The 14300-nt window shown below is 44.3% G+C and overlaps 1 protein-coding gene across 2 annotated transcripts in view; it reads left to right on the top strand.

The window, feature by feature from the left end:
* The window catches only part of CAMKV (CaM kinase like vesicle associated), a 62485-nt gene extending 48804 nt beyond the window's left edge, over positions 1 to 13681 (top strand). For both annotated transcript variants that reach the window (XM_081851340.1, XM_081851341.1), the window contains exons 4-11: positions 948 to 1022; positions 2646 to 2784; positions 3397 to 3517; positions 4273 to 4348; positions 5072 to 5208; positions 5580 to 5658; positions 6203 to 6290; positions 7221 to 13681. In XM_081851340.1, the coding sequence (XP_081707466.1) occupies positions 948 to 1022; positions 2646 to 2784; positions 3397 to 3517; positions 4273 to 4348; positions 5072 to 5208; positions 5580 to 5658; positions 6203 to 6290; positions 7221 to 7601 (1096 nt within the window). In that variant the 3' untranslated portion in view covers positions 7602 to 13681. The remainder of the gene's footprint in view (positions 1 to 947; positions 1023 to 2645; positions 2785 to 3396; positions 3518 to 4272; positions 4349 to 5071; positions 5209 to 5579; positions 5659 to 6202; positions 6291 to 7220) is intronic.
* The last annotated feature ends 619 nt before the right edge of the window (positions 13682 to 14300 follow it).

Below are 14300 nucleotides of genomic sequence, written 5' to 3'. Positions count from 1 at the left end.
CCCCCCCCCCCGTCCTGAGGCTTCTGACAGACACACACACACAGACACACACACACACACACAGGAATGGGGGCAAGTCCCATTGCACAAGCAAGAGCTCTTGTGCAGGGCTTCTGCTCATGGGGTTCATTAGGTGACTCTTGCCCACTGAAGCCCAATAACTTAAGTTTATTGCTTTCAATGGCTCTGCTCTGCAAATGACAAACTTTGCAGGTCACTCTGCATGAGTGATAGGGAACCTTTATCAGAATGAGGGATATACTTCCTTCCAAGCAACCTTGCCTTTAGTGGGCCCTGCCGTCGTTGCAGTCAGAAATGGGGGGGGGGGTTGCCTGCTACTCTCAGTGAGAAACTACCATGGGTGCCCATGGGAAGTATCTGGAGTACTGTGGCCACTGATGATCCATGAAGGATGCTGACAAACAGAAAAAAAGATTTAGGGGAATGATGGAGGCTTTTGAAGGCTAATTCAGTGCTGAAGGAATGTGGTGCATTCTGTCTCAAAAGGAGATTGTTAATCTATCCCAGGTATAGGCAAACTCCGGCCCTCCAGAAGTTTGGGGCTACAATTCCCATCATCCCTAGCTAACAGGACCAGTGGTCAGGGATGATGGGAATTGTAGTCCCAAACATCTGGAGGGCCGGAGTTTGCCTATTCATGATCTATCCATTAAAGAATCCTTATTTACCACATCCACTGAGAGAAGAACAGGGACTCAGATTTAAATGATAAGGAACAAGATTTAGGTTGCAATGTACTTCCAAATTATGGAAGCAGCAAACGACTGGAATATGTTACAAATAAAGGTGACAGCATTCCCCTTGGAAGTTTTCAAGTAAAAGTTGAGCAGGTACCTGCAAGAAATACTTTGGTGACAGGATCTATGCCATACGCCAGCAGGTCTCTTCCAACCCCTAGCTTTTCTCTTCCTTTCCTTTCACTACAGGGTGAAACACCCCAATATTCTGCAGTTGGTGGATGTGTATGTTACCCGGAAAGAGTACTTCCTCTTCTTGGAGCTGTAAGTAGTTGTTACCCAGAACTCCCAAGATGTTGCATCCATAGTAGTGGCCTCTCCCTTTTGCTCTGTTGGGGCCTTGGACTGCTCTACTGTGCCTGCTCAGCTGCAAACCATCTTGTCGGCACTTCACAGGGTGCCTTCCCAAAGAGTGATTAGAAGCTTCTTCAGGAGACCATCCATAAAGTGAAAGATGGAGGGCATGAATATTTATTTATTCTTCACTTGTTCTCCACACCATTCATGAATTTCTGTTCATTTGAGGAAACAGTTATAAAACATCTGCTTTGCATGTAGAAGGTCCCAGGTCCAATCCCCGGCATCTCTAGGTAAGGCTAGGAAAGGCCGCCCTCTGAAACCCTAGAGAGCTGCTGCCGCTCAGTGTCGACAATACTGGCCTAGATGGATCAGTGGCCTGACCCCCAGTAAAGGCAGTTGCGTGTCGAGACCACGAAGCCACCCCCTCATTGAGAAATAACACACACAAGGACACAGATATTAGATTAATGTTACTGGGCAAATTTTGGCCACAACTTGATTGATAACAGAATGTGAGCAGTATTGGCTAAGGCATTGAATGGACCTGACTATATCTGACTCCTGCCCGATGCGCAGGGAGTCCAATAAGGGTAAACCACCAGAAGGGGGAGCCCCGTCGAGGCATACCAACTTGAGCTCCCTCTGGTTTTCCCATCGGGGTCGTGTCATGGCCCTAGCCCCGCCCCGGGCTTCAGACAAGATCAACACCCCCGGATTCCTTTAATGGAATACTCTTAAGCTTGGAGGGGCAGGTGATGGCCACACCTCCCCTCCCCCATCACAAGGTCAAACAATGTCTAACCGCAACCCTAACAAAGTTGTTATGATTGCTACGAGGTAGGCGAAAACCAAATGGCCAGTGCCAATTTGATTGAGGAAGCGAGCTAAAGAGGAAGCTCTCCGGTTGGTACCTCTCTCGTAGCTGACTAAGACTGTCTTCCATAAAAACAATTTTAATAGTGAGTCCATAAGTGACTGTGGAGGCCAATTCTGGATCCACACGTCCTTCCACAGTGGGGTCATAGGTTTTTAGGCAGGAGTTGATTGTGGTGAGGGTTTGCCAAGCGTGCCTTCCTCTTAGCACATTTCTCCCTTGCGTCCTGAGTTCGAGCATCTTCAAAGCCTATGACACCTTTGGTAAAGGCTGTTCTCCAACTGGAGCACTCATAGGCCAGTGTTTCCCAGTTGTCTGTGTTTATACTACATTTTTTTAGATTTACCTTGAGAGAGTATTTGAACCTCTCTTGCTGACCACCAGCATTACGCTTCCCATTTTTAAGTTCAGAATAGAGTAGTTGCTTTGGAAGACGATAATCAGGCATCCAAACAACATGACCAGTCCAACGATGTTGATGTTGAGGAATCATTGCTTCAACACTGGTGATCGTTGCTTCTTCCAGTACACTGGCATTAGTTCGCCTGTCTTCCCAAGTGATGTGTAAAAAAATTCAGTCATGGTTTATATGACCTGTTTAGCAAAATTGTGGTGAACGTGCTTCTCTGTCCATGGTGTGGCAACCCTTGCCTTGCAGGTTACACAATTTCACGTCTTCCTTTGCCACTTTGTCTCTCTTCTCTCATCTGCAGGGCTACTGGCCGAGAGGTATTTGATTGGATCTTGGACCAGGGTTACTACTCTGAGCGTGACACCAGTAATGTCATCAGGCAGGTGCTGGAGGCTGTGGCATACCTGCATTCACTCAAGATTGTACATAGGAACCTCAAGGCAAGTCCATCAATCCTGCTGCTAGCCGTTGCTGCACAAACGTCTGAGCCAATTATCCATCCCATCCTCATGGGCTCTCGCTTCCTCCAAGAAGCAGACATAAGCAAATATAATAATGCTGCCCTTCCTATTCCGTTCTTTCTCACTGTTTTCTGTGACTTAATGGCAAGTCCCATTCATGATTCTATATACAGAAATAGAAGCAGACCCATCCTAAATACCTAATACCTTGCTTTGCCCAGAATAATTTACGTGTGTGTGTGTGTGTGTGTGTGTGTGTGTGTATTCTGTCCTTAAAAGAGAATTCAAATAAAATATGTCATAAAAAATTCCAACAGCAGCAGTGATTCATAGAATCAAGCAATCAGCAAGGGAAAAACCTTAACATAGCACATGGTAGGCAAAATGAAGAAGCTAAAAGCTGATTGTTTAAGAAGGCTTTTAACTAGGCGCCTTAAAATATACAGGATCAGTGCTTGATGGCTCTCATCTGGAAGGGCCCTCCGTGTGGCACAGCACCGTGGGCTGGAGGGAGCCATTCAGCAGTTTTGCCGGGGGAATTCCTTTCTCATTCATCTCTTCCCCCACCCCTTTCCTGCTGTGTCCCTGCAGCTAGAGAATCTAGTGTATTACAACCGCCTGAAGAACTCCAAGATTGTGATCAGCGACTTTCACCTGGCCAAGCTGGAGAATGGGCTCATCAAGGAACCCTGTGGGACCCCTGAGTATCTAGGTAAGAGATGGCACAGTCAGCACAACCAGATGATGTTTTCATGGAAGGACCCAATGGGGGGGGGGAACTATACCCATATAGTATAAAGTCCACCAGGGACTTGCCATCTCAGACGCCAATGCAGATGAAATGCAGTAGGTGCTGATTTCTCCAGGAAACTCGCGCCTTTGAGATTAGCTTGTAAGGTTTCATGATGGAAAAGGCAGAACCAGCCACAGCTAATTTCATATTCCATCGAAAATAACATTCCTGCTCTCCACAATTCTCACACAAGAGACACTCATTCATTCAAAGCCATAACTGCTCTCTGATGAAACATCTAGTGCAATTCCCCAAGCAAGAGGGGAGTGAATGTGGCTCACTGGAAGATGTGAGGGGTGTTTCCAGGGTGGCTCACTCATGACATGGGTGTTAAATGCTCCTGAAATGTTGAGATCTTTGGGGACAGTCTCATCTCTTATTAAAAGAACAACAACCCAGTTCTACCTCTCTAAACCTGCAGCACATGGGACGTTGTCTGTCAGGGCGCACTAGTTCTGTTTGCAGGGAAGTGTTATAGGTTCAAATACACAGTCCTTGCAGCTGCTTTCAGAAGTAGTATAGTCCCAAAGATGACTGCACCAGGTCATATTTTATCAGTGTTGATTTCCACTCTGATCAAGGCAAAGTTTATGAAATCCTATGTCCTGGAGTTGTGTTTCATTGCCCTATATGTTCATGGGAGCAGCACTTGCCATCTGTTCTTGTCCTTGCAGCTCCTGAGGTGGTCGGGCGCCAGCGGTATGGGCGGCCTGTGGACTGCTGGGCTATTGGTGTGATCATGTATATTCTGTAAGTAAGGAGCAATGAAGAATACTGGAGTCCTCAGCCTATCTTACTGGTGACCGGGGGGGGGGAGATGGAGGAGGGTTAGAAAACAGGATATGAGGAGGCTGGTGGCTAAAGAGAAGGAACTAAACGCTATCTACAGGAGAAGAACCATTCTCAGCTCTTGCAACGGCAAAAGGGCAAAAGATTGTGTATGGTCAGAGGCTTCACTCGCTGGCAAAACTGTACACCTATCATTTCATATGACTGTCAGCGCAATCAGTTAGATTTGCAGGCATGACAGGGCCTTTTTGGTAGTAGCCCCATGATTTTTAAGTTTAGTGGTGCATTTGTAGGCTTTAAGCGGTCATTAAAAAGTCATCTATTTCAGATGGCTTTTTCATAAAATATGTTGCGGTCTCCTGCAGTCTTTATAAGGTTTTTAAGGCAGCAGTTTGATTTCATCCCTGCAGGCGCACTCCACTGTCTCTCAAGACTGACAGATGCCAACGACAAAAAGGCTTAGCTTGTTTTATGTGGTCTTTATTATGGTGATTTTATGGTTTTTATTTTTGGTATCGTATAATGTTTTTGTTTCATTTTTAGCAATATGTCTGTTGTTATTCAGTTTTATAGGAAGACACCTTGTTGCCCTAAAAGGCAGCTTATAAACCTTTTCAATAAATAAATCTCTTGCAGCTGATCTCGTTCCTATAGCTAATTTTCCCTCCTACTGCTGTGCTACAGGTTGTCAGGAAACCCACCATTCTATGAGGAAATGGATGAGGATGATTATGAAAACCATGATAAGAACCTGTTCCGTAAGATCCTGGCAGGCGACTATGAGTTTGATCCTCCCTACTGGGATGACATCTCTCAGGCAGGTAAGGTTCTATGAATACTGGAGAGAAGGAAAATGCATGCTGTTACTTGTAGGAGGTACACCCACAAACCATGAAGGGAAATACATTGTCAACGGTTCTTTTATCCAATCAACAGTATTCCCACCTAGCAGTTGCCCTGCAACAATAAACTCCTACCTGATTCTCCCAGTCATGTAAGTCTCAACAAAAGTCAGTGCCATTCTAGGGCAGGTAACTGTGATCTCTCCCTTAGCTGATATGTGCCCCTAGCACCTCCCTCATAAAGAACTACATTAGGTATTAGGCAAGAAAAATCACAGGAGACTTCCAGTTTCATCTGATGAATGGTAGTGAGAGGAGACACTACATCCTTTTCTTCTTTGTTTCTCCAGCCAAGGACTTGGTGGCCCGTCTAATGGAGGTAGACCAAGACCAGAGGATTACAGCAGAGGAGGCTATTTCTCATGAATGGTGAGTGCCAAATAGCTGTTCCTGGTAAAATAAGGGTTTCCTATCAAAAGAAGGACTTAGGACCAAGGAGAATGGGAAAAAACACAGAGAGGTAAGGTGTGTAAGGTCTTTATACTCTTAAATTGTCTTCACGCCCTAGAAAAGACACTGAAAATCCTAAGCAGGGGTAGCCAACCTCCAGGTGTTTGGAGTACAACTCCTACTGGTCCCAGCCACCACAGCCAATGGTCAGGGGCGGTGGGGATACTAGTCCAAGCACACCATCTAGAGGGCACCATGTTGGCCAGCTTCTGCTATTGAATAAAATAAGCAGAAGCTGGTGAAGGGAGAAGAAACAAGGTGTTTCAGATGTTATAAGCAATAAAAATCTAGATTGGTTTGAGCAGAGGCCAGGACATTCATGGTAATTGCTGGCGTGGAAAATTGCCTTCCCATTTAAGCCCAAACAGTACAGGCCCGTGAGCAATGCTAAGGAAGGAAGTTAGGCTAAGGAAGGGTAATTGCCAAGAGACACAACTCACTCTCATATTTTTTCTGTTCTCAGGATTTCTGGCAATGCAGCTTCGGACAAGAACATAAAGGATGGAGTATGTGCTCAGATTGAGAAAAACTTTGCCAGGGCAAAATGGAAGGTAAGGTCCCACTTACTTGGTGCTGCCAGTTATGTATCCCACTCGGGTTCTTCTTCCTTGAAGGTAATGGTACAGGAAGAGTCAGTTTCCCACTGGATATTCTGGAATTTTTACTTCTAGTCCTTAGTGAGAAAGGATGCTTCACTGCGGACCAGACCACCCACCACCACTTCTGCCTTCTCCTGCCCAAATGTACTTTTTTAAAAAAAACTTTGGGCAGGGAAGCAGGAGGCAACATACAGGGGCTCTACAACTGAAATACTCAGAAAGACTTGACCTTTCTCAGGGACATTCCCATAGAAAACATTGCCATAGCTAAAATGTAAATTGGATGTTATTCCCTGCCCCAACATTTTTTTTTTTATTTGAGGCAGGGGAGGAGTAACATTCAGGGACCACCTCTAGTTTTTCTATAATTCAGAAAATTTTGTGGACTAAAAAAAAAGTTAATTGGTTAACTTCCGTTTCTGAATAAAGCTAGCCTTCAGTAATATGGTCAAGAAGCCATACAATTGGATCGGTCATCATGAAATGAAATAAAGCTCACAGTACATTTTGGGCCTAGCTGCTTTCTTTCTCATGCTTTAGCCTTGAGCTGCTGTTATAGACAGTGTCTCTTCTCAAGTTTTGTCTGCAGTCACAAGAACTAAAAGCACACTTATAAATAAAGCTGAGATTCTCCAGTGTGAACATGCTATAATTATATATAATTTTGTGTGTGTGTGTGTGTGTGTGTACACACACACACACACACACACACACAAGCCAAGGGTTTCATAAGATTTTGAATTAGTGACATCAAATTATAGAGGGTGGGGTGCAAAGGAAGCAGGAATGAGGTTTGCTCCTATTCTTTCTCCCCACAATAAAACTGTGAGAGGCCATGAATCGTTACCAACGAACAACCACCTTTCTCTTGCCAACCTGCAGAAAGCCGTTCGAGTGACCACAATGATGAAGAGACTCCGAGCACCGGAGCACACGGATGCAGCAAAACCAGCAACTCCTGCCGCTGCCACGACAGACAGTGCTTCCCCAACAGAGACCACCAGCGCCCCACAGGCAAAAGCGGAGGTAGACAGCACGGCATCAGCCACAACAGCCGAAGCAGCCCCAGCGACAACAATGGCAGCGCCAGCTGCTGCTGCTGCAGGAGCAGCAGCAGCGAGCCCAGAGGAAACGACATCAACAGCTCCAGCAACTACGGCAGAAGCTCCGGCGACAACACCGGCAGCCCCCACTACGTGTAACGGGGGAGAAACTGCCGCCCCCAGTGCCACCCCAGAGTCCTGGAATGAGGAGACTGGCTGAGTCAGAGGGGAGCAGGGCAAGGGCAAGGGCAGGGCTGTACCTCTCTTTGTTGTATTTCTCTTTGTAAATAGTCACTGGCATGGTACCCCCACCCCCCCAACTGTCCTGGCTTCCCAACCAACCCCTCTGCGTGTGGCTGTCAGTTTGTCTGACTTCTATGTGTCTCCAGCTAGGTGCCAGCAGAGTTTCTATTTTTTATGTGACAGAGTCCAGAGAGACCCCGTTGGGCCCAGGTAAACAACAAGTGGTTGTAGAGGCCTAGCCCACTGCATGAAATTCTCTCTCTTTCTCTCTTTCTCTCTCTTCCCCGCTCCCACTTTTCCTCTGTTGCTTTCCTTTTCTTTGTCCCATTTCTCGATTTGTTTTCTTACTAATCTCTCTCGGTCACTTGACTTGCTACTTGACTCCCTGAGGCTGGTTGGGAGAAGCTGGAGCAATCAGATCAGACACATTAGCCATACTTTTCAGCCGACTGATTTGTTATATACCATGGAGGTCTGGGGAATGGGACGCAGGTCCAGGTCAGGTTGGAGGATAAAGAGGGCCACCCACTGTCATGGCAGAGCTCTCAAATTAGTCATACTCATTGAAGATGCATGTGGAATTCATCTGTTCAGCTGCTGGCAAGATCTTCTGTAGCAATTTACCTCTATGTCCAACATATGGTTGTGTGTGAACAAAGCTAATGCAAAATCCATGTGAGAGTGTGTGTGCATTTGCTTGACTTTTCACTGAACTGTCAATACTGAACTGTCAACACAACTGGCGTGTAGCTATCCATATATTTGTGCAGAAGCAATTTTCCCTGGGGACAGGAGACAACCCTAATCTGGAAAACAAGCCAACTGTGAACAAGCAGGGGCAAGGAAGATAAAAGACAGGTGGGAAGCTGTTTTATTTATTTATTTATTTATTTATTTAACACTTGCTGCATTATCCCAAGACAACATGTTGAGACTCCTGCATTGCAGGGGGTTGGATTAGATGACCCTCAGGGCCCCTTCCAACTCCATGATTCTATGATTCTAAACACTCAGGGCAGAATTAATTATTTATTTATTTATTTATTTATTTATTTATTTATTATTATTATTAGTTATTGGAACCTTGGAGAGAGACCTCTAAATTATCAACAGTAGTTGTTGGAAAACAATGTGACAGAAGAAGCAAATGAGCAAATGATCTCCAGAGCAACACTGTACAGCAGACAGGGGAAATCCTATACTGTGGCAAAATCCTGTAGATGGATTCTGCAGGCGATTTATCTTAGTGGAAATCTGTAGAAGCCTTGTTTAGGTATTTACATTCCTGCAACTTTACTGCAAGGTTCCTGCAAGGTTAAGTGACCAGATGAAAAGACCATCTGCTTCTGTACCTTTAATGGGTAGAAGAGGGGATTTCTGCAGGTGTAACTCATTATGCAAAAGTGAAAAAGCTGTATACCTATCCAAATTCCCTCTCTGACACTACTTAAGGCATTCAGCTGGGAGGGAACCTTTGCATTTAAGGTGGAATAGACCTCAAAAGCCAGTTAGGGTTGCAAGAGGGTAAAGTAGTAAGCAACTTGTAGAATAGGATCAGCAGAAAGTGTGTGTGCACTAACAGCTCGATCATGTGCTTCCTTCCCTATTTGCAGTGGCAAGAAGCTCATCTTTCAGTAAAATGAAAGAATGTTCTCCGTCACCCTGAAATACACACTTTATTCCAATAGCTAGCATTCCTGAGCCTATGTAATAAACATTGCAGTCACCATTTTTGTCATTATTCTATACTGCCATCCCCCCTCCCATAAAACAGAGATGAAAATGTCTCTCTGCTTCCAGACATACTGTGAAGATAAACGTACTTTACACACTAGGAAATTTAGTAATTCTATATTTCTTACAGGATTTGGTTGGCATGCTATAAAAGAGGACCAGAGCCACACAAAAAATGTTTATGAACAGTTGTGTCAAAACTCTTTCAAGGAAAGGTTGCGAACAAAACTGAGAAAACAGGTAATCAAGGACTGTGCTATAGCATATATAAAAGCAGACAAATAGCACAATCCTATGCATGTTTATTGTTAAGTCCCACTAAGTTCAATATGGCTTACAAGTAGGGAGGCATAAAATCAAAATTCAACAACACAAGGATAGAGAACTTGTGACCCTACGGATGTTGTTGGATTCAACTCCAAGGGGGATGGGGCAGAGGCTTAGTGGTAGAATACATGCATTGCATGCAGAAGGTTGCAAGTTCAGGTATGGCTAGGAAAGATTCCTGGCCTGAAACCCTAGAGAAGCACTGCCAGTCAGTGTAGACAATATTGAGCTAGATGGATCAATATTCTGACACATAAGGTAGAACTCTATGTTCTTAACAGATAGGTATAGGAACCTGGATTAATATTTCATATCTGAAGTGGTGTTCAGAGAGAATGTGGTTTTAAGGGGAGAAGTAGGGGAGGTATGTTACTTTATTCCCCAGCTGCTTCACCCAGATGGGGTTCCCAAATGTGTTTTCTGCAACACATTGTTTGCAGATAAGAGAAAACCAACTGAGAGAGGATGCTGCAGAAGAGAAGCAGCAGGTGGGGGTTGAGCCCCACAGCCAACCTTTTCCTCCTCAAATCATGCTCTCTTTCTGTGTCGCCATTCAACTGTTTGGCTGCAGACTCCCATGTGCAAAGCCAGGCCACTGCCGAACATAACACTTCCAGTTTAGGTTCAGTTTGCATGGCCTACAACTATGGGATTGTTTGGCACATTTAAATACGCAGCATAGCTATTCCTCCATGAAGCTGCCAATGGGCCATTCCATATTTTCATCCCTGTCTGACAGGACAACTTTCATTAGCTATAATGAAAAGATTTCAACTGTGCTGCATGGTGTGATACAATACACCTAACAGCCTCCTCTTTAATCCAGATATTTGGGCAGATTCTGGATCCGGGTTTGGACTTTTCAAGTACAGTTCAGTCTAACCCTATGAATGGAGTCAAGGCACCAGCCGACTCCTGCTACCTACGTGAGGACAGCCTAACCATAGGTGGCATACACACCTAAGACTTTAGGCATGTAGGCCAGAGCAGGACATCTTCCATGGAAACTGAATGCTGGGCTGGGGTGCCAGTAGCATATATTAGGCCAGATTGGGTCCTTCAAATATAATCGATACTGACTCCTTGATGGAGAAAGCAAGACTGTAGCTCCTGTTGTACGTATTACATTTTGGTGCTTGCATGTGAACTATATATATATGTACCCCCAAACAAAAGTCTGATTCCCCCCCCCAAAAAAATAATCTGGCACAGATAGCAGGTAATTTATTTTTATGTCAGTTGCTTTGTGATCTAGAAACACAGACTTCTTACAGCCATAGGCTACATTCCTTAAAAGGAAGAGAACTATTAGCACCTTGATTATATTTGAAAGCTTAACTCCAGAGTAATATTTTTTTAACAACAAAAAGGACTGCTGGGATCAGAAGGGGTTTATGTCACAGAAGGAGCAGCCCTCAAGTTGAGAAGTCTCACCGGTTTCTATCTATTAATCTGCCACTATACACCCCTAAGTAGTCAAGGACTAGAAATTTTTGTTCCTGCTTCAAGTTGGTTCCTGAGCCCCTCTCCACAGGTGTTTTGTCCAAAGGAGAGTGTGAGGCTTGCATATGGCTGCTGGTATGAGCAGCCAAAATGGTTCCTCACAGTAGCAGAAAAGCTTGGCTCTGGGAAAGGAATTCCTGCGGACTGGGTGTATTTAGTATGTGTGCAGCGCATAAAATAAACAAGGTATGTGTGAGATTAATACAACACCCCATGTATGGTTTGTGATTGTCACGTGTGCATGATAAACAGAAGGCAGTCTATGATTTGAAGTATGTACTTTCTGGACTGTTCTGTCAGCACATTCATGTCTCGCCTTGAAGCTACTACTGTATGTGCAACCTATGTACAGCACTATAAGGTACACCTATAATGTAGTCACCTCTTCAGAGCACGAAAACACCAGGCTCCTGAGGCGTCCAGTGTTCATTCTAAAATGGCATGTTGTGACTAGGTTGTTAGAAGAGCAGCTGTGCTGTTGCAGTGGTTCGCACCAGCTCCTTTGTCTTTAAACAAAGTAGTTCTGTTGTATTGGAGGGCCTGCTTCTCCTGGGCCACTCTGGTTCTCTAATCACAACTGAAAATGGCACCTAAGGCAGACCTGCTCCTAATATGTCCTGTGTGCAACAGTTTTGAAGATTAAATGGTGTAGTCAGATGCTTATTTCTGCTGGTGAAATACAAAAATCCTTCTTTAAGGCTAAAGTTTTTCTTACTTTCCAACATGGATTTTCCCCCTCCATGTGATGAGTGATTCCCCACCACCACCCCAATACAAACTGCGCCCTTTTCACTCAAGATTCTAGATTGGAGGTCAACAACTTTTGCCCATAAGCACATCTGGATCTTTAAGCAAACACTGTGAGCACCAAACTCTCTAATCGCTTCTCTCCCCCTCCTCAAAGAGACAGAAAGAGAGAAAGGAGGCACTTAGCTTTTCCAAGGGATCTGGATAAAAATCAGATCAAGAAGAATTAATCCTGAAAAGAACATAGAACTGAAAAGTGGGAAAGAGTGTTACCCTTCCAACTCCTTCCTTCAACTTTATGTACCATATTTACTCAAATCTAATGCTCACCTTCTTTGGCCAAATTACGTTGCGAAAATTAAGGTGTGCATCAGATTCAATGGCACGTTTACATTTGCCGGCAAATACTTTCTTTGGTTTCAAGGTTCTGAAAATTGGAGTGCACATTAGATTCAATGGCACATTAGACTCGAGTAAATACGGTACTTTTCAAGAGAGAAAAAGGTACCCTTAATAGCTATTACCACCTCATGACAAAGGAAATAGTGAGGAGGGGGGATCAGAGGCTTCATGGATGTCAGGGAAAGGCCACAGGGATGCCACTGAGGTCATGGGCAGCGCCATGGCAACCCCCTTTTCTGAATTACTCTCAAGGCAAGCCCCTGCATAGTTAGAATTGAATGCATTTACCTGTTTTTGCTAACTCAAAAATGTGCAATATACTTCATCTATTCAGTATTTTTTTAATATAATATAGACTAGTATAAACAAGAATGCTCTAGATCAGGCAAGTACTAAAATTGCTACAAGTTCATAGATATTTTTTGCCCATTTAAGCATTAGATTGGCAGTACAGGCCTTCTCTGAGTTCAGTGGAACCTACTCCCAGGTCAAGTGTCAATCATATACTCACTTACCTGAAAGTAAATCCCATTGAACTATTTTAAACAGAAGTTATGGCTTTGGGACAGACTGAGGTTAGGAAGGAGCTGTTTCTTTTGGTGTGAAAGGACCTTGGCTTCTCGTAAGCAGCTCATATAACTTTATTTTATGGAACGGCATAGAAATGTTGTGAATGATTAACTTGACACAAGTTAAGCACAACAACTCAAATAGGAGCACCTGGGTTATATGTCAATTAGCACAGAAGCTTGAGATTCATGCACAGCTATTAATTATTGTAAAATCCCACATATACTACACACTTGGGGAGAGAAAGACCCACCTCAGCCGTGTTCAACATGAAGTTTGAACCAAGTTGCCACTTTCTTTCCTGAAGGAGGTCCATTGCCTTTTACCAACAGCATAGTATGCTGAAATCATACGGCTATGCTTTATCCATCACTGCATCTTGAAGCTGACAGAAGAGTTCCCTGTCTGTCGCACACCTGTTGAAGGCAGAGCCCCTGTCAAACCCTCCACATGAACCACAAGCACCCTCATTTCCCATAACTGGGTCTTGCTATCCCAGGTTCAGTCCCACATAAAGAACACAGAGAAGCCTGGCTCTTGTTGTGAACAGCCTACATAGTAGACTTCAAGGCCTTCTCAGCCACCTGCCTGCCTCAGTTACTGACTCCAGCATTTCTTAGCCTTTCTCCTCCCTCACAAGCAGCTGCATGTTTGTAAGTTTGAGTTTAGTCTATGAAATTGTTTTATTTAAACTACAACCACCCAGAAATTCCTGTGTAATTGCCGCACTGTACCACTGGAAAAAAAATAAAGTCCCTTCTAAGGGTAAACTGAGAGAGCACCTGCTAGTGCATTGTCTGTCTCTGTGTCTTCACTGTACACACAATCCTGCTAGGGGCTGTCTTTTTCCAACTAATGCCAGGGCTGTGAATAATGCTGGTCCATTTTTATACAATATAGATATAATCTGGAAAGCGGCCTGAGATAGGAAGGGGGACACAACTATGCCATGATTTTATACCTGCTTTAAAACCAATTTAAGCCCTCCGCTTTGGAACTGGGAGGAAACCCTGTCAACTAAGCCTAATATGAGGCCAGTCTAATATGTTAGAGTAGACATGTCTTGTTTTCTTTTCCACCTTCCACTCCCCACCGTAAGGCCCTACATAAAATTCCTGTTTCAGCCTGGGGAAGAGGTCCTATTGCACAATCTTGCATTCTTCAAGCAAGAAACCTAACTTACTGATGTCCTCAAGATGCACAACATGGCCACCTAGAGACTACACACATGTTCACTGATTCCTTATCTCATTTATGGCATGTTTGGGGAACCTATGGCCTTCCAGCAGTAGTTACTAGATCAGGAAGCCCAACCAGTCAACTAATAGCAGCAACCAGAGTCTTGTCATTTTGTGCTTTACAATTTACAACAGCTTTCTTGCCTCCGTATTTG

The sequence above is a fragment of the Podarcis erhardii genome, assembly GCF_964252035.2.
Source record: "Podarcis erhardii genome assembly, chromosome: 2".
NCBI lineage: Eukaryota > Metazoa > Chordata > Lepidosauria > Squamata > Lacertidae > Podarcis > Podarcis erhardii.
Note: the sequence above shows the minus strand (reverse complement) of the source record. Positions and strands in the feature narration are given on the sequence as shown.